This window comes from Uranotaenia lowii, chromosome 2 (genome assembly GCF_029784155.1).
Source record: "Uranotaenia lowii strain MFRU-FL chromosome 2, ASM2978415v1, whole genome shotgun sequence".
Taxonomy (NCBI): domain Eukaryota; kingdom Metazoa; phylum Arthropoda; class Insecta; order Diptera; family Culicidae; genus Uranotaenia; species Uranotaenia lowii.
Genome location: NC_073692.1, coordinates 421,723,007 through 421,749,913, shown reverse-complemented (window position 1 = coordinate 421,749,913; position 26,907 = coordinate 421,723,007). Strand labels below are relative to the sequence as shown.

Here is a 26,907-nt window from a genome sequence, read left to right as displayed (position 1 = left end):
TGTAAAGAAATTTTTATGGGAAAAGGGAATATCTAACAAAAAATCATATTTAATTTTAGTTGATAACCAACTATGTAGAACATTATGAACGGTTTTTACGCACGTGCAAAAAACTACAGGAATTCGAGGTTTGCTCCAATGGAAAATAATAGCAGAATAAGATCTTCTGTATTTATTCCACTCCCTTTTTCAATAGTTTTCTGTTCTAGATATTTTATAAAATTTTACAAATAAATTGAAGGTTGGTATCCTTAGCTTCCGATATCAAAAACTCATCAGGGTATTCCCAAGAAAACAGAAAAGCAACTTTCAACCTTATCTTGTATGTATAAGGCTCCAAAAATCGTTATTGGATGACAATGTTGGAAAAGTTTGACAGTTTTAATAAAAGGCCAAATTATGATTCAAAATCTACAAATTTGTATTGATGAAAGAATAAAAAATAAATCCGGTGTATCGTTTTTTTTTTAAATAAGTCGATCAGATACCTAATAATAATTAGTTTAAGAATGAAGCATGAGACAATTTTGCTTTCTGCAGATGACATTGCTTTGTTTGTGTCTGGGAAAAACGGAAATACGTTGCGAAAAAACATACAGAAGGCTCTTATGAACATTGAAAACTGGTCGAAACTTTCAGGATATAGAATTTCCCCCGATAAAACTGTTGTTATGCGCTTTACAAAGAAAAAAAATTATCGAAAATGATAATGTTATGAAAGTCATGAACACACCATTTCTGATAACAAAAAAAAGGATGTTGAAAATAAATTAAACTGGGTTTTACCAACATCACAAACCTGTATAAAAGTACAAAAACATTTCCAGAATCTTTCTGATCACACGTTTAAATATCACATAAAATGCTTCACTGATTGCTCTAAAAACGACTCCTCAGTTTCTGCAGGAATTTTTCATCCCCACAATACAATTTCCCAATCTCTTTCACTCCCAAATTACCTTAGTATCTTTTTTGCAGAGGCGTACGCTATAATGTTGGAATCAAAAAGAATGGAAAAAACAACCGCGAGTCATCTTCACTAATTCAGCTAGCGTCTTGCTTAGAATCACGTGACTCTCGACATCCGTGGATCCAAATCATAAATAAAATTGACTGAGAAAATCCACTTATCGAATTGTGTTGGGTCCCTAGTCACAGAGGTATTTACGGAAATGAATAGGCCGATCTTGCAGCTAAAAATGGGTTGAGTCTCGATATCTGCCCTATGTCTACCCCTCAACAAGATATCTTGAGAGAGATTAAAGGAAGAATCTGGGAAATTTGGAATAATGAATGGGTTAGAACAAAGCAAAACTTTTGAGGTTTCACTCACAATATGTTCAGCGTTCAAATTTTGAAGTTGTTGACGCCTTGAAATGAACCTGTGGCAGACAAAGATAGCATGTTCTGCCGATTCCTCCTTATCTACGCATTCCGGGCAATAAGGCAAGCTGATAAGCTTAAACCGATGAAAGTATTGCTTAAAGCACCCATGCTCCGAAAGGAACTGTGTCAGGTTGACCTCTCCATACTTCCGATTTACCCAGTCTGAAAGTCGCGGGATAGGCCTGTGTGTCCATCTTGCGTTGTTCGATGCGTCCCACTTCTCCTGCCACTTGAGCATTGACACTGCTCGTTGAATTTTACGCACAGCCTTTGCTTCGTAACACTCCATATCCTCCGCCAGAGCTATGTCGATGGGAATCATGTCCGCGATGACCAAAGCTGCATCTGCTCACAAATATGGTCCTGTATGCACAGGAAACTAGCATGGCTATCAGCCGATGTGTGCTCCGTAATTTGGATCTGTTGCGCTGTACCTCTATAGCTCCAGGCCGCTCCTCCGTGTCGTAGTTTTGACAGTGCTATGATTGCAAGGAGAACTCTCTTGCTACTCTTTGGACCATGGCAGTTCGGCATAATCCAGACCAATGAATCTATGACTTTCAATGCACTATCACATAAGTATTTGACATGCGCACCAAAATTCAAGCGATTGTCGACCATTACTCCAAGGTATTTCAGCTGCTGTTTCGAAGACGTCGTGTGCCCTCCAACAGTGATCTCTATGTGCACAACTCTTTTATTGGTCACGAACAGAACTTCGGTATTATGGTGAGCTATCTGAAGCTTAACTCCCTCCATCCAGATGCCAACCCTTTCTACGGACACCTTTGCTAGGTCTTCTACCTTCTCGATTGTTTCGCCGGTGGTCATGAACACGATATCGTCAGCAAATCCGACTATCTGCAGTTTCAGCGTTAACAACTCATTATACATGGCATTCCAAGGCACAGGTCCGAGTATGGAACTCTGTGAAACACTCGCTGTTAGGGCAGTAGATTGTAACCCAATTTCGGTTTCATACGTCAGGACTCGATTTTCGAAGAAGTTTTCTATTATCCTGCAGAGGGTATTGGGAATACTCATCCTGTAAATCGCTTTGGCAAAAGCTTTCCTGCTGGCATTGTTGAAGGCTTTCTTAACGTTGATCGTCACAATGCAAATGGCGCAGTGACGAACACCTGGCTGCTTCGTTTTATACGCGCGCTTCGCGTACTCTGTTATCATTCGGATGGCGTCTACCGTAGATCTCCCTTTCCAAAAACCGAACTGTCTGTCCGACAGTCCACTTTCGCCTTCTGTGTGGTAAAAAGTCTGTTAAATATTAACCTCTCCAGTAGCTTACCAAGGGTGTCCAGCAGACAATTGGGTCTGTATGATGCTGGATGCCCTGGGGGTTTCCCAGGTTTCGGTAGCAGCACCAACTTCGTTTCCACGAATTGGGAAAAGATCCCTTGTCGAGGCACTTTAGTAGCCCCACTCTGAAAGTATCCGGAATGGTCTGTACCGCCACCTTTAGCACTGCATTTGGGATTCCGTCCGGACCAGGGGCCTTATTCACCGCAAGTTTCTTAGCGATAGCCACAAGTTCTTCGTTCGTTACTGGCTCGTTGTCGTTGAACCCGCGTCGTACGGGGTAAGTGGCCACTGCGTCGGGCCATGCTCCCATGGGTCATAGTTTAATATAGTTGCAAGCGGTATAACAAAAACAAGTGTCAAGCTGAAAATTATTATCTGTAGAAATAAGTTTTCTAGAAGCCACTGAAGTTGAAAAGTGTTACTTGTTACCCCAGTTGACGGTATCTCGTGCGTTAAATATTCGGTAAAAACTATCGATTCATTTTTATTGCTTAAAGATTGAATATGATCGACTTAAACATCACATGCATGCTGGCAATAATCTACGCATTGTCAAAAATAATTTCTAATTTTGTGCAATCCGAAACGCTCTGCATTGTTTTGAAAAAGTAGAAAACGAGTATCCTTGAGCGAGCAATAAAACTCATTCCCTAAACCCAAAACATGAAAACAAATCACGTCCTGTTTCCCATTGATATACTATCTGTAGGAACCTTCCACACGATCCTTCCGTCGGGATCCTTTTTCTTAGCCGAGTCGGGACTTCGGCTTGTCTTGAAAGTTGACACCAGTTCATTCTCAGTTTGTTCACCGAAAGGAGCACAACCGATCCGACAAAACCGAAGCGAAACACCGAAAGGACAACGAGCCGATTCTTATCCCGACCAAAGGATCAATTGTACGCAAGTAAGTCTAAGTTGAGCAGCAGGTAGCTAGGGGTTGCATTTCCAGGAATTTTAACGTTCAATTTAAAGTCCAGAGAGCTTGCGCAAGCGCGCTCTCTACTCAGCAACACCGCAAAGCTCTGTCCGGTTTGACGTTTCTCGTCTTTTTCTGAGTTTTATCGGGTGGCGATAACTCGGAGAGATCGCACTTGTCGTGCACTGGTGTACGTGAGAACTTGACTGGGTGGGCGTAAGTAGGAGTAGCTCGGCTTGAAGAGAGCGCGAGAGACGTCACTTACCAACGCAAGCACGGGCAGTCATTCGCCGTCAGAAGAAGCAAACAGTTCATAAGCACGAACGCGCATCACGTTAATTTTTTTTTTCGCTTTATTTTTCCTTTCTGTCTGGGCCTATTAGGCGGCCGCTTGTCAGAATTCAGTGCTATAGCGGATTCAATCGCAGGCAAAATACTAGAGCATTCCGCTAAGTAGAGAAAGAGAGTGTAGATTGATAACGGATCAAATGAAGTAATTGATTGTGGATTTGATGAGGAAACGGGATCGCACTTGTCGATCATTCCATATCAAAGAGGTGAACAGACGAATCAGAGTGAAAGAATTTATGAACTGTCAAACGAGTGTTGAGTGACAAATAAAACATAATCGCGGGTGGAGGCATCCGTGCAAAGGAAGCAAGAGCAAGGAAGAACGCAAGAATAGGACAAAACATCCATTTCAAGTGTCGCGAAAACGAAGTCGCGTTTTGTTTTATCGCATTCTACTGTCGTCGTCGCCGTCGCTTCACTAGTTGTCGCCGTCATTCACAATTTTCGTTGACACTCCGGATAAGTTGGGGGTTGATCGGAAATTAACAAGTGTCTGGTATAGTTCATTGGACAAGGAATACGGATTTTTATGGGTGCACGACTGAAGGTGGGTTTGTTTTTCTGACAAATACAAACTTTTGAAGCGCTGCTATTCAACCTACGGGAAACCGTTTAAGTCTTGTTAAAATGACGTCACTGAGCATTGATCAGTGGAGGGGATGTAGAGGTCAATTACGCAGCTTATATTTATCAATTCGATGCAATATAACCGAAATCAAAATAGCATATCAACTGATAGACTAATATAAGGATCAACTATCTTTCGTTACAGAGCAACTCGTTCAGCGGAAGCCTACGATATAAAATTCCACAATCCAGAATTTCGATTGTTGAACTCGAGCCAAGGCAACAAAAAAATACACAAGAAACAGGAGAAGAGGGCAAAGTAATTTCATTTTAACAAGATTCCTGTTTCTTCGCTCTTCGTTTGTGCTGTTGTGTGTGCTTCGCCTCCACTTTTCTCCACTCCAACGATATACACTTGGCCGTGTGTTGAATTCTGGTTTCTTTGGCCACCTCGCTGTGTAGTCCATATTCTTGAACCGAGCTTCTACTTCTGCTAACGAACAACATCAGGCTAACGACTACGACGTCGACGGCGGCAATTGTGCGGGTGTGTTTGTGTGTCGGGCAGCCACAGCAGCAAGCTGGAAGCGAAACCAATACAAACGGGAAGAGCGGTGGCCACTCGTTGCGCTAACCAGCTTCCAAGAAGTTCAAGAACTCGAACGGCCACAGCCACGAGTGAAGAGTAGGAGCTTGCTGTGCTTAGCGCTCTACAATAAAGGAGAACGCGAAAACTGGACACGAATGAATTTTGGTGTAAATCGCGCGCGCTCGTTCGCTCATGGAAAAGTAGTTATCTGATCGATCTCGGGCTTTGAGTGATTGCTTTTGAGGATACAAGAAGGATAAGCTCCATACGCAACGAATGACGGAATGTGCTGGCATAGGATTATCTTACCACCAGCCAGTAGCTACAGACAACGAAAAAAATCTCGACACACTGCGAGGGTTGTGGTTAGCAGCAAGTGATAAGACAAGCGGAAAAGAGTTCCGTTGAAATTAGTGCAATGTGAAACCTAGTTCAAAATTGTTATCTCATTATCTAGTTTCGGAAACCTAAACACAAAATTATATCAGTGCCTTTTGGGGAAAAGAGAGATAAGTCAATGAAGTGAGCAAAAAAATCAAAACCTGAAATAAGTGTACAATAGATGAAAGCTGTTTCAAAATGCCTCACAATAGTTCTACCGGTGATGAGCTCGGCAGTACAGACGAGGTTAAAGTGTTCAAACATGAAGGCGAAGGGGAAGGTGAAGAAAAACTGACGGAAAATCTGCTGGAAGAAAAGTCCAGCTTGATTGATCTGACAGAAAGTGAAGAAAAAACTGTGAAGAATGGAACTACCCGGCATGATCAGAATAACGCGTATGCAAAACTGCCCCATGGTCATCCGGGGTTCAATATGGGATATTTGGTTCCACCGTATGCATATCCAAATGGTACCGCCGGCGGCTTGCCAGTTTCAATGGCAAACAAGATGGGGTTGCCTCCGTTCTTTTGCCACAATGGCGATCATCTATCATCACCTCCACCGGCTCATTGTGGCATTCTTCCGTACCAATTGGATCCGAAGGCAATGGGATTAACAAGGCCTCCACTGTACAGTTTCCCGAGCAGTCAGTATCCCTATCCTATGCTTAGTCCCGATATGCCTCTGGTAGCTCCATCTTGGCATACACCGTCGATGTACAGTCCAGCAGCTGGGTTCCGAAATCCATACCCGGCATCCTTACAGATATATACGTCCCTACCAAGTGATTTTTATCGGTACTCTCCCAGTCTTCTACCGTCGATGCATTCCCATCCGATGCTAAACCCGCACCACGCCATAATCACTCCTGGCCCGAAACAGGATATATCGAGCCAGGATTCTGCGCGGTTTAGTTCCGGTCGATCTTCGAATCCACCGAGCATCAAACAGGAAGGGAATGAAGATTCAAGCCGGTTTTCGTCCAGTCAACATCGATCCTCAAACAATAGTCACCATAATAGTTCACATCACGATAGCAACAATCACAATAATAACAACAATAACAATCATCATCACAGTGGCAATCACCACAGTAGGCAGTCTCTACTAGAACGCGAAATGGCAGCAGAGAAGAAGAAAAACCACGTCAAAAAGCCACTAAATGCATTCATGCTTTACATGAAAGAAATGCGCGCTAAAGTTGTGGCTGAATGTACGCTTAAAGAATCGGCTGCCATTAATCAGATACTTGGCCGGAAATGGCACTCACTTTCGCGAGAAGAACAGAGTGTTTACTACGATAAGGCTCGACAGGAGCGGCAAATGCATATGGAACTATACCCAGGATGGACGGCGAGAGACAACTATGGATTTGGTGCCAAAAAGAAGAAGAGGAAAAAGGATCGCAGTCCTGCGGATCCTGGTGGTAATAGCATGAAGAAATGTCGTGCAAGGTATGGGCTGGATCAGCAAAATCAATGGTGCAAACCTTGCCGGCGCAAGAAGAAGTGTATTCGCTATAAGGAGATGGCTGATAACGACGATGGGCGAGATCAGGGATCGGATGATGCGATTGGAAGCTGTGAAAGCATGGATGATTCCAAAAGCCCTGAAGACGACAGAGAATCTATCAACCAGTCACTGTCAAGCCCGAGGAGTATGAGCGTGCTTTCTAGTTTACAGTCACCTTCAACTAGTATAGCATCTCCTTTGAACCTGTTAGCCAGTCCAGCAACTCCTACCAGCTATTATCACCATGATCATCTTGGATTGGCTTCAATGATCGCAGCACAACAGCAGCATCTGCAAAACAGTGCTAGTGACAAGCTTAACAACATCAGCAGTGATAGTGGCCTTAGCTCACAGCTTAACAATAGTTATAGCAACAACTTTAGTCCGTATAGCAATCATCACGCAATGCGAAACAATGCTACCCAGAATGTTAACAATAGTAATAACAATAATCACAGCTCGGGGATGACGAGTCCTTCGAATCACCTGAACGGCAGTAGCAGCAACAAAAACCATCACAGCAGTTCCGGCAGCAACAGTCTTCCTCCGCATCACCAGCAACCTCATCCGCCGGCTACTGGACCTCCTCCGAACGGTAGCAGTAGTGCCGTTTCCGCCTTATTGATACCCCCGCATCTTCAGCAGCTCAATCTATCCGGGTCGTCACCGCCAACGTCGAACCCAAGTAGTTTATCACTGCCTCCAAACCACATTAAGGAAGAACCGGTGAGCTTACGGAGTAGTCCTCCCAATTTCCTAGCACTCCAGCATCACCACGCACAAGCTGTTGCGGCTGCTGCTGCTGCGGCTGCGATGGCCAGCTTTCATAAGAACAACGGTGATCTCATCCCATCCTCGGGCGATCTTTCCCGAAGTTCCAGCAGTAATACAACCAACGACAGTGGTCGAAGCACTAGCAGTAGTCAGGCAAACAGCACTAGCGATAGGTAGCTGATAAGTGGTTTATCATAAATGGTTTTCAACAAACTCCATGTGCCAAAATGGTCTGTAGACGATATTTATTTGTTTGACTTAGTGACGGTGATGGGGTGATTCTCGTTTACAAAAGTGTCAAAATATTAACTGTGATCCTCGATTCAAAGTCGCAACGAATCAACTTCTCGTTTGTAGCACGCAGATACATACGCGAACAACAACATGCGAAATAAAAAAAATGCTCAGAGAGAGCGCCAACCCTACTTAATTGATCATTTTCGAGGCTAGTTTCGAAGCCCATTATTATCGCAGTCATTGTTTGCATTAAACCTGAAGCACAACAACCCGTTTAACACGCGGTGGACCATACACAGCCAGCAACCTGCAAACCAGGTGATGAGAGAAAGAATGAATGAGCCAAGAACAAAAAGAAGTTAAGGAAAACCGAAGCGACGGAGAAAGAGAATGCTTAATTTGACACATTGTACCCCCTCGAGACCACAGTAAGGGTACCCCAGTCACCCTTTGCACCCCACTCTGCGCCCTATGGTGCGCGCACAGACAACAGATAGCAAAAGAAGCAGCAAGCAGAAAGCAGCAACAGCCCCACCCGAATCCGTTGGAGCTGACCCGGGAGAAACACAGAACGGGACGGGATTGCCGAGTCAAGTTAAGTCGTCGTCGTCGTCACCGTCACCGTCATCATCGTCGCGCCTAAGTTCCGAGGCATTTACGAAGTTAATGGCATTCAAAATCGAAAAACACAGCATCACTTATTAATCGTTTGTTCGTTGTTTATGAGCATGGTGATGAGCGAACTGAACGGAGCAAAACCAACGATCGTATGCGTGAATGAGAGGATCGACCACGAAATCCGAAGGAGTCAAAAAACCAGCATGAACGAGTTTATAACAGCGTGAACGAGATGGAACGAGCGGGAGTCCGAGGAGAGGTTTTTTACCCTCCTCCTGTCTCCTCTTTAATGGTTAAGTTTCTGTTTTCTTTTTAAAGATTCTTTTTCTCCTTTCTTAAAAAAAAGTAAAAAACGAAGAAATTAATGTGAGTGTGTGAAACGATCAATCTCCTTCTTGGAAAAGAAGCAAGCAAGAAGCACACAGGGCAAGTCACTAAAGAATGAGAAGAAGCACGAAAAATGACCAGAAGAATTGTTTGGAAACAAGTTTCTTTCAGGGCTAAGTGAGGGAGATGATGTTTTTTTTATGTATATGAATAAGCTAGGAAGAAAATGTAAAGAAGAGTAAGAGAAAATCAATCAAGTGTGATACAAAAGCAATAATAATAACGAAGAGTAACAGAAAAATAAAACATCGCAGATAAATTAAAAGAAGAATTATGACGTGAGTACACACTTTTTTCGTTTGTTGAACATCACACTGCCCCTTGTTGAAGAGATTTTCGTTTTCCGAGATTCGAGCAGGATGATTTGGGTATCCCCCCTGTGTGGATAATTGAACTTCTCATAATTTTGGAGTTTTTCTTCCTCGTGGATGTTGGGAGCCTTTCGAGCCCAACCATTTCACACGCACGCAAGGGGTGCGTCCATATTTCATAAGCTGGCTCAGATTTTGCTGCCCAATGCGCTCACCGGTTGAGATTATGTTGGTTCAACGTTTTTCCCCCAATTGCTTTCCGATCGTTCGATTGTTTCGGCACGATTGGGAGGAAGAGGTCCCGCGTTGCGCTGTTGAGGTCGTGCACATTATCGATTAACAATAACTCAGCAAACGGCAACAACAACAACAGCAACAACACTCGCAAGAGGGCAAAGAGAAGTGTGAAACAAGGTACTGATGCCTCGAAACAGACAAAAGCAACCAGCAGACCTTGTTAGGGAATCGAAAGATAGCATTAAAGCAACAACAACAAAAAAACTGCCATAAGAGCAAGTGGGCACTGCGAAATTCCTGGAGAAGGCTCCGATAATCGGCTCGGAGAGTGGGAAGAGCAGAGGCGAAGATAGCGAAGGGTATGAGGACCGAAACCCCTTGGCACATCCGTAAGGCAATTTTAGGCTGGCTGGTGTTTCAGTGATCGTTTCCTTTTGGGTTTGCGTTTATTGCTTTCTACTTTGTATATCGGAATGATGGATCGGATGTGCTCCGTAAGCAATTGTTATCGATAAGAATTTAAAGATCTAACTATGCATGGATGGTTAGTTGGCTCCAATTAGTCGTACACGAATTGTAGGAAGCATCTTTCGGTTGAATCCTGATGACTGTGTTTGAGGATTCAAATTTCTAATGTTGGGTTTCAATTTCGATCAGACGATTGTTTGCCATGTAGAGCAGGTTGTAATACTGGAAATGTTATGATGTTATTTTCGAATGAGAAACTGAGTGCGTGTGTTTCAGGAATTCCTGTTTTATGGTTTCTTATTCGGTTCAAAGGTTTTATTGGAAAAAAATATTTCATAATTTTTTTCCTGCTGGGGAGAGACTTCACTGTGACCATTTAGTTGGTCTATTGTTATAATACCCCGCGTTACTATTTTTAATTTCCTACGCTATTCAACACCCCTGCACTTTTGATTGAAGCTGCAGTTGTTTACCGGTAGCACTACGAGCACTCACATAATTACATAGGTAGGATCTCCAAGTGCAATACAAATTTTTTGGAAAAGATCCATACACATGCATGTGCTTCATCATTGAGAGGTTCAATTCCAAGGTATAACCGGCAAACATTTCACTAATGCTAAAATTGCGAACATTCATCAAACTATGTGTGTGTCAGGTTATGCATGAACGGGATTCGATCTCATGACCGTTGGCTTAGAAAACAAGGATAAAAATATTTCCTTTATTGGATTCACATGATGATTTCTAACATTTCCACTGAATATCTATATTGTTCTTTTAAGGGGTTTTTTCGCTAGTCCATTGGTCGCTAATTTATTCTGTTTGTTATTATTTGCATTTTACATTTTTCAAGAGATTTTTTCAATTTTTTTTCACTTCAATTGTGTTCGATATGGTTTGTTTGCATTGTTGATTTTGTTGCAATTTTCAGTACTTGAGTGCTGAGTAATAATAAAGGAGAACAGGGAGAGTGTGTAGAGTTTCAGTTCCAATAGGTAGCGTGAGAAGGAAAAAGTAGGAGAGGTTGAACAAGAATGTTTAGTTTACTATAGTTTATATGATGGTTTGATGGCATTGCGGTGAACTTTGTACTACGAAAATTCTTGATTGAAGGATAACAGATTGAAATTAAATGACGGATAGACAAAGCAGATGCTTAATAGAAGAAAATTGAAAGATGTTGAAAATGAGCCAAGAGCATATTTTTATGGAAAGCTTAAAGGTGCGTTCTAGACCCTTTGTCCCGCATCAATTGAATGGCTGAGAGAAGTAATAGCGAGAGGCGCAATTACGTTCACCCATACATCCAACCCGATGCGATGGATTGGCAAAGCACGTGCTCCCCAATCGGACAAAAAGTCTAGACTGCATGGCTCTGGTGAAGCTTTCCTATTGCTGAGCCAGTTCAAGCGATGTGTTATTGGTTTTTTCAGATTCCGTTATTATCGGCAGCGCTACTTATTGTTTTCTCGCAAGTACCGTAAACGTCCCTAAAAATATGCTCTTGGCTCATTTTCAACATCTTTAAATTTTCTTCTATTAAGCATCTGCTTTGTCTATCCGTCATTAAATTTCAATCTGTAATTCTTCTATCAAGAATTTTCGTAGTACAAAGTTCACCGTAATGCCATCAAACCATCATAAAAATAATAATCAACGGTGACTATTCGTTTAAAAGAATAAAATCATTTGGCTTTGGGAGGGTTAAATAAGGGGTAAATATTTCAAAATACAGTTCAAAAATAAAATAGTTGGCAAAAGTAGGGACGTTTACGGTACTTGCGTGAAAACAATAAGTACCGCTGCCGATAAAAACGGAATCTGAAAAAACCAATAAGGGGGCATCCATAAATTACGTAACGCTCCTAGGGGGGGAGGGAGTAAGCTCGAATGTTACAAATTGTGACATAGGGGAGGGGGGGAGATATGCTCATCGTTACGTAACGATTTTTTCTTACAAATTTCAGTTTCATCGCTGCTATTTTGATGTCATGCAATTTTAGCAGAATGATAAGCAAACCAAAATCAGCTTATAAATTGTGAGCTTCAACATGATTGAAACTGGGTTGGAACCTTTTCTCTCTAAAGATTCTGATAAAGATTCTTTAAAATATCTATTGAATATCCGTGATATAACTGTTGGAAAATCAAATATTAGGTACACTTATACCCATGAACTCAATTCAACCTTAATACGGAAATTATTCTATTTTTTCTTTCAATTGATAAAAAGAATGCAATTTTAGTTGCGTAACAAGTTTTGCTCCTTGAACAAAATAAAATAAACAAGATAGATCATCAGTTAACAAGCACAGAGCGAATCGTAATAAGACATTCAATTTATTTTATCACAGAATTATCATCAATGAGTACTAAGAAGCGATATGGATAGATATTGATTTCGTTATGAAGAAAGTTTAAAAAATTATTTTAATTTTTTTTTACCATCGCAAATCAGTATTTAAAAATAAGGGTAGTTATTAGCGTTATGTAATTTTCATAGGGGAGTAAGTCGAAGCGTTACGATTTGTGACATACGGGGGGGAGGGGTCAAAAAAGTGCAGTTTTTGCGTTACGTAATTTATGGATGCCGCCTAACACATCGCTTGAACTGGCTCAGCAAAAGGAAAGCTTCACCAGAGCCATGCGGTCTAGACTTTTTGTCCGATTGGGGAGCACGTGCTTTGCCAATCCATCGGGTTGGATGTATGGGTGAACGTAATTGCGCCTCTCGCTATTACTTCTCTCAGCCATTCAATTGATGCGGGACAAAGGGTCTAGAACGCACCTTTGAAGCTTTCCATAAAAATGTGCTCTTGGCTCATTTTCAACATGTTTCAATTTTCTTCTATTAAGCATCTGCTTTGTCTATCCGTCATTAAATTTCAATCTGTAATTCTTCTATCAAGAATTTTCGTAGTACAAAGTTCACCGCAATGCCTTCAAACCATCATAAAAATAATAATCAACGGTGACTATTCGTTTAAAAGAATTACTATAGATAAGTTTATAAATAGACGTATTTCAGTGAGAAAGGAGGGCTGCGATAATTTAGTACTAAGGATAAAGAAAGAAAATTCAGACGTTCAGGCTGAACCTTCCTAAACTCGGAGTTAGATCTCTGAATGGTTAGTTGACCAGATTGTCTTGTTGCTCTACTTGATCAAGTTTGTTGCACCGATACACTGGGTTGAATGATTTGTCTTGACGCTGCGAGGGTAAAGGATGATACGGTCAAAATTTGGTCAAGGGAAAACGCGTGTAAATCGGTGAAATCGTTTATTTAAAAAATCAAATTCAATTTCTCTTTGAAGTTTAATTAGTATAAAACTCAGGAAAAATATTCAGTTATGCTTCCGCTTTTCCAAATCCGAATAGCCGGGCCTTACGCTTAACCCCTGCCATCAGATTTTGTACAGCCACCTTGTCCACCATCTTCGTCTCAGAAGATTGCCAGTTTGCCTTGAACTGCTGCTCGTCCTTAGCAGTTTTTTTTTGGTCTTCTTTAGGTTCCGCTTGACAATAGCCCAGGATTTCTCAATTGGGCGGAGCTCTGGCATGTTGGGAGGGTTCTTGTCATTGGGAACCACCTGCACGTTGTTGGCGGCGTACCAATCCATGGCCTTTTCACCGTAATGGCAAGATGCCAAATTTGGCCAAAACAGTACGGAAAAACCGTGTTTCTTCAGGAAAGGCAGCAGACGTTTATTCAAACACTCTTTCACGTACATTTCTTGGTTGCCAAACCAGATATTTCTTCGCGAACTTTGACAGTTTCATATGCTTGAAAATATCTGCTACCTTTCCCCTTCCTTTTGCCGTATAAAACTCCTGTCCTGGAAGCTGCTTGTAGTCGGCTTTGGCGTAGGTTTCGTCGTCCATTACCACGCAGTCAAACTTCGTCAGCATCGTCGTGTACAGCCCCCGGGATCGCGCTTTGGCCGTCGTGTTTTGTTTATCATCGCGATTTGGAGTCACTACCTTCTTGTTAGTCGATAGTCCGGCTCGTGTTTTGGCTCGATGCACGGTTGTAGACGATACACCCAGCTTATTTGCGGCATCTCGGGTAGAGAGGTTAGGGTTTCGCTTGAAACTACCGGCAACTCTCTTTGTCGTCTCAGCGGCTTCCGGTTTTCGATTTCCCCCCGATCCACTGTCTGACTGTCTGGATGTCGACAAACGTTCCCCAAACACTTTAATTACATTTGTAACGGTTGATATGGCAATTTTTAACGATTTTGCCAGCTTTTCGTGCGAGTAGCTCGGATTTTCGCGATGCGCGAGCAAAATTTTGATACGCTGCTCTTCTTCCTTGGACGGCATTTTGACAACTGAAGAGTGAATTCCAAAATCAAAATAGGAGCAACATTCTACACACACACACACCTTCAAAATGAGGGGTGTTCAGATTTTTTAAATGCAGAATTGAAAGAAATACGTCAAGTGCATATTGACCAAATTTTGACCGTATCACCCTTTATGGGATTTTGAAATACGGGGTTTCTTAAATCCTAAATCATGACAAATATTTCATCCGAAAATTGTATTTCGGTTCGAATGAAGAAAAAAAGTTATTAAGCTTCAAAAATGGGCTAATTTTCTCAAGGGTACTTCACTTTATAAGATCCTGCGTCTAACATTTTGACGCAGCATTAAAAGTGATGAATATCATCCTTAAAAAAGTTAGCAAATATTTCAAGCCTTATATCTTTTTTTTTTAATTTAATTCGAATCAAAATTCAGTCCTCAGATGAAATATTTGTCATAATTGAAGCTTTAAGAAAGCCCGTACTCAAAAGAAATCTGCCGAATGGAGACCAAAGTTATTGATGAAAAATTGAATTTCCATGTTCTCCCAATCAAAATGTCTCAAAATCCCATACAAACTTCAGGCTCGTTGAGCGACCCCTTCCCGTAATCCGATCTGGCCAAATCTAGCCTGCAGCGCATTCACAAGTTTGAAGTTTCCCTTACCAATTTGGGGCATTCTTTTGTTCACCCTATTTGTCTCTTCATTATTAATTCATCGGTTGGGATTGAATGTATTTGAACAGAACTGCAATTTTTTTCATGAAAATTCCTTAATCCCCAAAAAATGTATAGTTATATAATCATTGAAAAATATGTTTTTTAATAAATTTTCAAATAACCAGCTGTGGTCTGTGCAACCAAGCACTTTTATTATTTCAATATGAGCTCTCAATCTATTTGAATTCATACCAGTCAAGAATTTTTCTATACGACTTCAACAAAATGAGTTATCTTTGAAGCAAAACACCCATTTTAAATGACTTTTTGGCTTTAAGTTCGTTTTCTGAAGACCATAAAGATAAAAACTCAATTTTTTAAGAAGCATCTGATGGCAGTCATTGGGAAGTTTTTAACTCTAATTATATCGAAATACATGGCCGTAGGAAGGGGGAAGGGGATGGGTGATTTGAGGGTCAAACCCCTCCATGAGGGTCCATATAAGCAAGCGAGGTATTCTACTCTACACCCAAAATTTTAAATTGATAATCAAATTTTAATAATAAAGTTTGATTATTTAAGAGTAAAAAACTAGACGAAAAACTAATGCCAAAACCTCAAAAACCCATCCCAAGCTCAAAATTCTGCTACAGTTTTTTCAAAATTTCCTCACTTGTTCATTGAAGTTCAGGTCGGGATGTTAAATTTTACATTAAATTAAATCCATTTCGAAGGTTCTGGTTTTATACTAGTTTTGGAATATAAAAAAAACAGAATTTTTTTATTGATAATAAAATTTGAAGTTCTTAAACAAAATGTATGGAGCTGCCCTTTAGTGACATGGTTGTGCTGTGGTTGAAATACTGCTTTTCCATTTTTTTTTATTCAAATAAAATGGAAAATCAACAAAAGCAGATCCAAGTTCTCTGTTCTTGATTTGAAATAAATGAAATAAAATCCCACTTTTCCGAGGTAGTTTGATAAGTGAAACCTAGGAATATTCAAAATTCAAACATTTGAAACATCAAAATGACGAAAAAAAAAAACACGAAAACTCAGATGAAGGTGAATTATTTGAAATTCATATTTTAGAATGTGATCAGGAATTAAGATTCCGAATTAGATTTTTGTGTACATTTCAGAAATCGTATAGAAATTTTAAAACAGATTCCAAGTTCGATTTTTGAATTCAGTTTCAGAATTTTGATTCAGAATGCAGATTCTAAATTTATAAAAAGATTTAGCTTGTAAATGGGTTTTAAAAATCAACATAAAATTGTTGAGGAATTCAAGTGAGCTATAAAATTAGCTTGTCAATTCAATTTCCAGTATTAATTTTTATTATCCAAAATTATTTTTTACAATTCAGCTGAAAATCATTTACATAAAGCAGAATTTAAGTTAATTTTCAAATTTTTGTTTTATCAAAAAAAAAACCTAAATTTTAATGAAACAAAAAGCACACAGTATCTGATATTCAACTAAAAATCTGACCAAAATTGTATAAATATTCATTGTATTGCTTAGCATTATAAATATTGCAGTTTTTTGAAAGCCAAATTTCAAACTTTAATCATTATTTTGGTTCAAGTTTGCATTAAGGAAATTTGATCCGGAATGTTTTACCTCTTACAGTACCGTTCATAATTGTATAGAAATTAGAAGCTCGCGCACTGTCATGTGGACTTTGAACTTCCATAACTTATTTTTCTGATGATATTTTTTGATCAAATTTTCTGCGTAAGATAGATTAATTATCACACTATCATATCACGCAATTTGAGCTTTCTAAAGATTGTGTGGCCAGAGATACAGTAATTCTACAAAAATCAGACTTTTTTGACTTTCACCATTCAAACTGCAATATCTCAGAAACTATGCAACGTTTTTTATTAAAATTTTGCAGTGAGATTGTTGAAATAGAATGTTAACGTGTCAAAAGTTTTTAAAAAGTTCTATCGATGGGATCAAAAGTATCGCGATGTCAATATTTCAAGCATGAACCTTGAAATGCGATTTTTCTAGAATTTTGGACGAATGTTTCCATAGGAAAATCATATTTTATGTTGAACAACCAGTAAATCCGTTTCAATCAAAAATCTAAAACAATTTTGTGAGATTCTGATTTCAAAACACAAATGGATCATTTATTCATTTTTTTCTCTTCTTCATTGCTTTTGTCAGACATAATTTAACTGATTTGTGGATGAAAAAAAAGGTTCTCATGAACCGTCCAAAGTTCTATAGAAATCGCATTTTTAGGTTCATGCCTGAAAAATTGTACATCACGTAACTTTTAATCTCATCGATAGAATTTTTCAATAGCCTCAGACATGTTAACTTTATATATTTCAACAATCACTCTGCAAAATTTCAATAAAAAGCGTTGCGTAGTTTCTTAGATATCGCAGTTTGATTGGTAAAAGTCCAAAAAGTCCAATTTTTGTAGAATTACTGTATCTATGGCCACACAATCATAAGAAAGCTCAAATTTTGTGATATAATAGTGTGATAGTTTATCTATCGTACGCAGAAAAATTGATCAAAAAATATCATCAGAGTAAAAAGTTATGGAAGTTCAAAGTCACAGTGACAGTTCACGTGCTTCCAATTTCTAAATAATTATGAACGGTACTGTATTTTTATTTTTGAAAATTTGATTTATTTTCATCGATGGTTTAAAAGAGTTAGGAAGATTGGGCATGTTTGATTTGAGCATACCCGATCAGAAGAGAAAAACTAAATTATATCATGATGAGATATTTTGATATTCAATTTTTTCCTATCAGGTAAAGTTATAATTTAGTACTCGTAGGATGTTAAAATATCTCAAATTATATCAAAAAGTCTATGCAACCATAACTAAATCATATCAACCGTTGTTATAATTTAAACAAAATTATAACTCTTCCAGATAGGATATATAAACTAAAAATCTTATTGGATTTGTATGCAAAAAAAAGATGGCGATAAAAGAAGAGAATCGAGCTCATCACTTTTCCAATCCCATCCCATCCTACTAGTTGTGCGTCCTTGCTTACTACTCTACCTGAGCTTTATAAAAGTTAGTTGTTTATTTTCGTACTGATTCTGCATAGCTCGATCCTGGCTGCTTGTTTATAGGGACGGCGCGCAAAGACAGGCAGCCGTTTGCGTTCCATAGAATTGGCCAATGGGAATTGACATAAGTGTACCTGATGAATTGGAATTTTGATGGATCGGCCCGATCGGGATCGGACAGTTGGAATTCTCAAAGGGAATCGTGCGCACGGGAATCAGGCAGTCGTTTGTGTGGATTGAAATCGGTCAATGTGAATTTCTTTACGTTTACTTGAAGAATTTGAATCGGACTATTGGAATTTTAAAAGGGATGCGTGCGGACAGGCAGGCAGTCGACTTCGAGTGTCGTTCAGATGAATGAAATGAAATACATTGAAAGTTTACCTGATGCATTGAAATTAGAATGAATTTGAATAGGATTATCAGGATTTGGGAAGAAATACTAGATGTACCTGCTGAAATGAACGTTTCGAAAATCCAATAGCCGCTTTTATAGCAAGCAGATCAAAACAGAGAAAAACAACAGCCCCCAGTCTTTTTTTCGACTCATACTTCTAAATAAAAGTAAACAGGTTGATTATATTACTAGATTGAATATACATAAATACTTAAGCTTTGAAAATATAAATGAAACGATACCTCAAAAATTATTATTTTCATTCATATAGGTAATCGATAAATTTCAACTTAAAGCTTCCAAAAATGCGTTTGAAAAAATTGTTTTATCAAAATAAGATATAATTCTGTTTTAGAAAAAACATAAACAACAAATCTCATTTCAAAACTATAACTGAATCAGATATAAATATCTCGCTGAGATAGGTTTGAGTAACGATTTTGATATGCTCTTCTGATCGGGTAGAAACTGTTTTTTTTTAAGAAATTGAAGGCACTCCTAGAAAAAATATTTTAGACTCAAATCAAACAAGTTTGATTCACCCCACTATTAAACAAATTCAAATATTTTGACCATCGATGGAAGCGAAATCCTTATTTTGAAACCTTATTTCATTATAAAAATTTTGCTCAGTTTTTAGGTCAATTTTCTAAAGTTACAATTTTAAACGAAAACTATTACTGTAAAAGTACTTAAGAATTAATAATCATACAGTTAAAATCATAATTTGTTTTAATTTTTTTATTCGTGCATTGTTGGGCAAAAAATCAAAGATAAAAATCAATCATCAAACCCCTAGAAGGCTTTGGTATAGGTCTATTGAGAGGAATATTACATTTCCTTCAGCTAGAGATATCTCAATGCCTCAGTTCATCTCACAATTCATAGAAGACTTTTTTAATAACGTATTTTTAAAAAACCCGTATTGGTATAACGAAGGATTTTGGTTTTTGGAAACATATTGGTTTTCTTCTGTTTTTACGATGAATGGTGCCAAAATCTCATGAAATTTAAGCTTCCTTGAACGACTTCACACAGTTAAACGAATGAGCTTAAATTCGTCATGTTTTTATTCGGGTTAGTTCTAGGAACAACGCTAAAGGCGATAGTTCTGGTTTCAGCATTCATAAGTTTTTTGGTTACCCTTCCGTACTTGCACTTTGAAAATTGATAAACATATCAGGAAGATAATTAATTATCGCGTGAGCTTTCATTACGTCGTATGAAATATCTGAAGAATTTTCTGAAAACTGATGCAAAAGTTATCAAAACAACTATAAAATTTGTATTTCACAAATAGAAATTGTTGTCCAGGCTACAAATATTCTAAATTGAAATAAGTTGCGACTTGTTTATGTCAGTTTTGTATTTTTCCGTAATAAAACTGTTTGTTAACATTTTGTTCCATACGACACAATAAAAAATCACGCGAGAATTTGATAATCATAATTTTTTTTCTGAGTTTGAAGTCCAATGGTATTAAACTCATGGTGTTGTAGAGGCCTTAAGTGCCGTAAGCCAATGTGCTTTGATGATTTAAAAACTTCTTTATAGAAGAGGTTAATAGGGATGTATAAAAAACAACTAATAAAGGGGAGTTCAGGGTATAAAGACCACCTTTAGAAGAGCGCTTATTCGACTATATAAATAAGGTATAATATGCAAGTAAAATCACTGTTTCTTGTTAAGTCACTGAAGAAGTCTACTTCCTATTTGCTCAAACTCGAAGGACTCGATAAGAATGAACAAAATGAAAAAATGTGAAAAATGTGAAAAATGCATTTTTATTTTTTTTGTCGAAAGCCGAAAATTGCACATTGTAGGGGCATAATGAGAACCACGATGAGCGATGAGCGTCTAGCAGCAAATTCAACTCGATAAGCTCAACTGAATTATAGAGCTACAGCTTAACTTGTTTCATCTGACGATTGGCCTATTTGTTAGGTGTCGGAGAGGTGATCGATGGATTCGAGTTCGATTCCGGTCGAGGTAATTTTTTTTTTCATTTATCATACACGATCGACTGATTATTGTTGAGTTATTCCTGGGTTTTGAGAAAGTTTGTCTGGGTATTGCCCGGATTTTTGGTCATCACTTTTGAAATCAAATGCCGGGATTTTGCCATGTTTTTATGTAAAATTGGCCGGTTCGTCCGGCTCGGATACGTGCTGAAAAAATTCTGGCAATTCATGCTATCAAAATGACGTCCGAGGAATGTAAGACATTGAAAACTCGTGTGGCAAGCATTAATCATTCTCTCACGCTGAATGTATCGTGTACCTGACCATAAACGATGGGTAGCGGGCAAATTTCTCACCGTTCATTGTTTGGAAAATCCTAGGTTTACTCAAAACTGTAAATTCCGGTAATAACATTTGACTAATAGGGAATTTTTAATTCAAACTTGCAGAAACAGTTGGTCGTGAAAATTCACGTTGATGTCTTCTTAATATTGTCTCTAGAGATCATGGAGGTCGAATGGATTTTAAAGATCTTTTAATATCTACTCAATGGCGGGACATGAATCAATTCAATCTTTAAAATGTAGGTAACTAAACGCTACCTTAAAGAAATAACTGCCTCCAGTGAAAAGTGCCCCGAAAAAAGAACAACCAGAATTCCTAGGCGCAGCGACAAACCAAACTGCCAAAGGCAATAATCGGTTCAACAGTTTTACAGCCGGTTCACCAGTGAACCACCAAACGATCTTTTCGACGATAATTGATGGCATATACTGCCCATTATATTGCAAACCTACTTTTTTTTTCGCTGTTCCTCTCTTGGTTCCCGAAGCAATGGTCCGTCTTCGATGGTTGCTTCCAAGATTCGTGGTATGAGTATTCATGAAGCTCCACCACCCAATAAATCATTGATACCCCGGCTCGGAAATTGTAGAGCTGCTTCGCTTCTTGAACCACGTTAAGTCTTCTTATTCCTGTGGCTGAGTTGTTGTTTCTCTGCAAAGTTTTGGAAAACTGTTTGGAGGAAAAATTGTTTGGTTTTCTTGCAGTTGATCCTCAGTCTTGGGGTGGTCACTTCCGAGGAGCATCAGTTTGTGATGCTAATTCCTTTCGCGTTTCGCGCGGTCGTATTAAGCTGTTAGAGGGAAGCGAGAAGCGAGTTAATATACGACACTTGAACTCTTTTTTTTTCTTCAATTCATTCCTGCTGTACAGTTTTCGATTGTCCGATTGATTTAGTGTTACTTTTTCTCTTTCCTTTATTAGGATTCATATCAGGGGATAAATCATATCTGAAATACAGCTGTTAGACGGGCCTAGGTGAGATGAGCTCACTCATTCGAATCCAGCCTGAGGGCGATTGAATTGTAAATGTGTAAACTGTATTTTTTCCGTGATAATGGTTATTACTCTATAACTATTACGGTAGCAAATTGGATTCTTTTTGGGTACTATTGTCATAATTCATTCGGTACACCTTGTAAATTTTGACGTCGTGCTAACACTACTGGTTGAATTAAATTGAATTGGAAAATGATACATCCAACCAAAAATTCAACTCGACCGATTTAAATAGGAACATAAACTAACCGGATATAGACTTTGCAGCTCAGTTACTTACAATTTAATCAACTCTTTGTGATATCTGGTAAAAATAAGATTGATTTTTAATTTCTATAAGAAGCTTAAAAAGGAGGGGAGAGTTGGGTTTTACGGGCCCATTTTCTCTTTGCTCCCTCGCTAAAACATTAATTGACAAATATAAATGCTAAGGTTTTCTACAATTCTATCGTATAATTTAACATATAGTTAGTTTTTGGAATTTGAAAAATAGTGTAGAATTTGGGTACGTCTTTATCTCATCAATAAACTTGAAAGAATATTTCTCATAATCCTTCATCTGGTATAAGAAAACATCACAGATAAGAAAAGTGTATTTTATGTAATGCATGTGTATGAAAACAGCTTTATATAGGTGGAATATCTTCCACACTATGTGGCCCTAGCTATGATTTGAAAATTGGTTTCATTTGAGTGACTTTTTTATGTTTCATAAAAAAAATCTTTTTCCTTCAAAATTCATTTGAATAATAATTCTGATATAGTTAGGAGTTTGTAAAAATCAACTAGTTTTCGAATTAATTAGGTTAGTCCAAAGCACCAGAATGAAACATGTTCCGGCAGCCATAAAAAAAGCAAAACTTGTTTATTCTTCTGAAATCCGATTATTTTGAAAAACTTTGAACTTCATGTTTATCACTTATTTATGTTCGTTTTCTTAACTTTACAAAAACTAAATTCAAACTGACGAACTACCAAACTCTTGTTCAACCTGTTCAACTTTGGCGTGTAAAATGAAACTCATTTAACATATTAAATTTTCACTTTAATTACACAAGTCATTACACTTATGTATGTGATCAATATTATTGACAAACTATTCATTATTTTTCAAAAAATAAATAATGTTTTTTAAATGGGAATTTAATACATTTTGTCATTTTCCCAAAAAAAATAATAATTGACCAAAATTTAAAATAAATGAAATATAGTCAATTTGGTACATGAAACAAGTCAATTTTATATCATTTATAACACGTACGCAAAAACAGTTTAACTAATCATTTAATTTAAGTTAACACACACAAAACACAAGGCAATTCATCATTGAAATGATAATTGACTATAGGGGAGAGTGGGGATACTTGATCCCCTTTTCTTTTTTTCACCATATCTTTCTGGAAAACTTCAGCAACTCGCCGTCTTTGACATTTTCTGACAGCTTGTAACTTCAAGTTTCTATGCTCCAAAAATTAGATCGATACTTGAACCCGTTGATGAACTAGAAGCATTTTCGTGGGAGTAAAAAAATTGCGATTTTTCTGAAATTAGGGGAGACTTGATCCCCTATTGAAGGAGACTTGATCTTTTATTCAGGAAGCCTTAATTCTTGTATAAAAATCAAACAAAACCCCAAGATAGAATGTTAATTGACTATTTTGGTCATGTTTGTTCTCATTTCACAATTTATAGCAGACATAAGAAGAAAATTCTATAACTTTGTCTCAACGCTATTAACATGGCATACTTAAAGGCGCTATTTTTTATAATTAACAGAAAATTAATTATTTTTGCTCTTTTCTTCAGACAATTGTTTGATAAATATTAGTTTTTGCATAAATATTAGTAATTTCGTAATCAGCAATCATAACGATCAATTCAGAAGAAGAAGAATATGCAGTTTGGAAGGGGGATCAATTGTACCCAACTCTAGGGGATCAATTGTACCCATAATCAACATTTTAGAAAACTTTTTCTGAAAAAAGTTGAGAGTTTTCCATTGCTTTGAAAATATGGCATTATGAAGTTCATTTTACGCTCAAACGATTTATACATTGGAACAAATATTTTTTTCATAATTTTCCCATGTTAGGAACATTTTAAAGTGATGAAAAAAGATCTTCAAGTTACATTTTGTGAAATTTTTCAAACAAAGTACAATAACTCAAACAATTATTTTGTTAATTTTTTTTATACTACAAGCATTGTTATTTCGCTCATTTTGGCACATTTTTCTAGAACATTTGATCTTTGTAAGACATTCCAGTTTCGAGATATAGCTAAGGAATCAAGTATCCCCAGGGATCAAGTATCCTCATTCTCCCCTAGTTATGTGTTCCATAAATTATAAAGGGACTGCCTTTTCAATTTGAAAATAATAGATCATCGTCAAGTAGTTAATAATGAGTTCATTTTTCAATCTAAATAACCTAGAACCATGAGATTTTAAACACTTTATGGTTACTCATTCAAAAAATCATGTTTGATAAATTTCTTTACTGTGAATAATACACCTCGTTTCCATATTTTTGCTGTGAAATGTATTTTATCAATCCAAATAAGTTTCATACTTCATTCCTATTAAGAAAAATTACTCTATTAAGAAGCTTTGGAATGGAGTTCATAGGAGTTTTTTAATTCAAATTTTTCCAAATTTTCGACATCAGCAGCAATGTGATATCAAATCTATCAATATCAATATGTATTGTTAGGCTTTGAAATTTATGGCGAGCAATTAACTATCGGGAAAACATGATAAATTCAACTGATTTGTAAGAGCAAGTTCACTGGTGTTTGGAAAACGTGGTAGAAATTTTGACACTTTTAGCATATTTTGAAAATTTTGCCATGTAAAAACATTTTCAAGATCTGTCGCCTTCAACTTTTTTTACAACACGTGTTGTATTTTCGCATGCTTTGATGCAAAAATAGCAATATTTCTATCACATACGGCTGAAATGGAAACAGTGCTGTAAAAAAAATACAACGCCCAAAGATTTTGGAAACATTTTTGCATGGTAAAATTTTAAAAATGTGCTACCAGTGTCAAAATTTCTACCACTTTTTCTCAACACCAGTGAACTTGCTCTAAGCATTTTATTCGGCTTGCTTTATTTTTCTTCAGAGGGGTCATCAATCGAATAAGTGCCTATTTTAAACATTTTTAACAAGCATAAACAACTTTTTCACTTATTATGATTAAGCAGTCCTTATTTCTTTCAGCAGACATTTATTGCATGAATTGATTTATGAAAATATTAAGAACGACAACTCATGTTTCAAAGGATTTTTCAAGAACGCTATGAAGTGTAATACATAAATTGGTTCTATTTCTAGGTAATGTAAAAACAGTGTGTATGCAACTCACATTGTGTTTGTAAGCTGCAAAACTCGATTTTTAGTCACTTAGTTAGGTAAGCCTCGTTGCATTAACGAACGATTCGTGCTGGAGAAATTTACTTTTTGCAGGTTGTGTGCGAATCGTTTTTCGATAATGATAGAAAATGTGAAAATTTTTTAAATTGGAATTTTTATTTGAATTGTCTTTTTGATGAATTCAACTTCAAGTTTTCACTCAAAATACAGAGTGATAAATATGCAATGTTTTAAAATTTTTGTGAAGAAAAATCGCTATAGATTGAATTTTCTTATTTGTTTATAGGTATTTCTTATTATTGATTTGATATGAGTAGGTATTCACTAAACAAAGATAATTGAAAAATGTTCTTTTATTTGGGCAAAAAAGTTGTAAATTTCGTTCAAAGAAATAGAAAACACGATTATTTTTTCATCTATCTTGACAATGGCACTCAGCAATTATTCACAGTTGGTTTAATGCGATACATCCATGAATATTTATTTTATCAATAAATGAGCAAAAATATTTTTTTTAAACTCGTTATTCTAAATTTCTTGGGTTTGGGCAGATTATGCTCAGGCCCTTGATGTCAAAGCGGTCTAAGTGCATTAAAGCTGATTTCGAGAAAACAAACATTTAAATTTTTGTGTTCGATCATTTCCATATTTTTTCCGGAAATTTGTTTTTTCTTCTTTTGAACATAAAAGAATGAAAATTATGTTCAAAATTGTATTAATATAAAAAAATCACCAAAACATTTATAAATACAGGTCGAGCTCGATTCTTCGTAGACTCGATTATCCGGTGTCTCGATTATCCGTTTTTTTTTATTATCCGTTAACTTTGACTGGATTATTCTTTCAATATTTTAAGTGATTCTATTAACGTGGAAAATAAAAAAAAAAAACAAATATGTAATTTAGTTTTCATTTTAATGAAACAAATTTCGCAATTGAAGATTGTTAAATTTTTTAAACAAAATTATCAGTCAAGTGTTATTATTCTCGGAGATGTTTTCCACAATTGTTCCGCTCAAATCTCACAATCTCTATAGGCCATCGGTTTTATTTTCTACCTTATGCTGAGGTATCAGAAACAATCTCTTCGTCTTCTTCCATATCGCTTGATGGGCTTATACTTGACGAAGAAATCGCAGTAGTCGAGCCATCATAAAATTAGGAATCATTGTTGGGATTCAATCTTCCCATTTTTTCATCATTCATCACATCAAACTGAACTTCTACTTCTTGAACGGTGTAACTATTGTTGAATTGATATAAGTCGCCCTCTTAAAACATCCAATGAAATATAGTCCTGAATGACGCTGGAACTGTACGTTTACGAGTCACTAGGCCGAATGGGCTCTGCGACGTAGTTCCACCTCCCCGTGGTGCAGAGTGGAAACGTGTCTGCAAGTCCGGCGTATTGCAGATGTACGGCCAAGAGAACTACACCAAACCCACTAGAGGCCGTCGACGGGTCCCGCCAAACCCGCGCGGAAGAAGTGGTGCACCCGGGTACTTTGGTACCAGTACTTGGGTGTGAGCGTGATGGTCCAACACGCTTTCGGGGGGTCATGACCCTGATATGCGGATGCGACCGGAGGGAGAGCGATCGCCAACTTGTTTTGCGCTTCGGTGGGTATAGACCCGTCTCGCAAAATGAGTAGATGCGCAAAGTGGTGGCCAATGGTGGGCCGATCACTTAGGGACGTGTTTACACGTCAGTGTCCGAGAGGCACGTTCTGCCGGAGGTGTCAGGGTTCG

General features: G+C 37.7%; 1 protein-coding gene across 2 annotated transcripts; it reads left to right on the top strand.

Moving 5' to 3' along the window:
• Positions 1-3,512: 3,512 nt before the first annotated feature.
• Positions 3,513-9,285, top strand: LOC129747427 (protein pangolin, isoforms A/H/I/S-like). 2 transcript variants are annotated; one of them, XM_055741647.1, is made up of 2 exons: positions 3,513-3,609; positions 4,745-9,285. In XM_055741647.1, exon 2 carries the CDS (start codon positions 5,708-5,710, stop codon positions 7,970-7,972), a length of 2,265 nt encoding a protein of 754 aa, XP_055597622.1. In that variant the 5' UTR covers positions 3,513-3,609; positions 4,745-5,707; the 3' UTR covers positions 7,973-9,285. The 2 variants fall into 2 exon arrangements, with proteins under 2 accessions (XP_055597622.1, XP_055597621.1); XM_055741646.1 differs by lacking the exon at positions 3,513-3,609 and adding an exon at positions 3,877-4,519.
• The last annotated feature ends 17,622 nt before the right edge of the window (positions 9,286-26,907 follow it).

Excerpts from the sequence above, each read along its gene's own strand:
- LOC129747427 (XM_055741647.1), top strand. The coding sequence starts at position 5,708 with ATGCCTCACAATAGTTCTACCGGTGATGAGCTCGGCAGTACAGACGAG.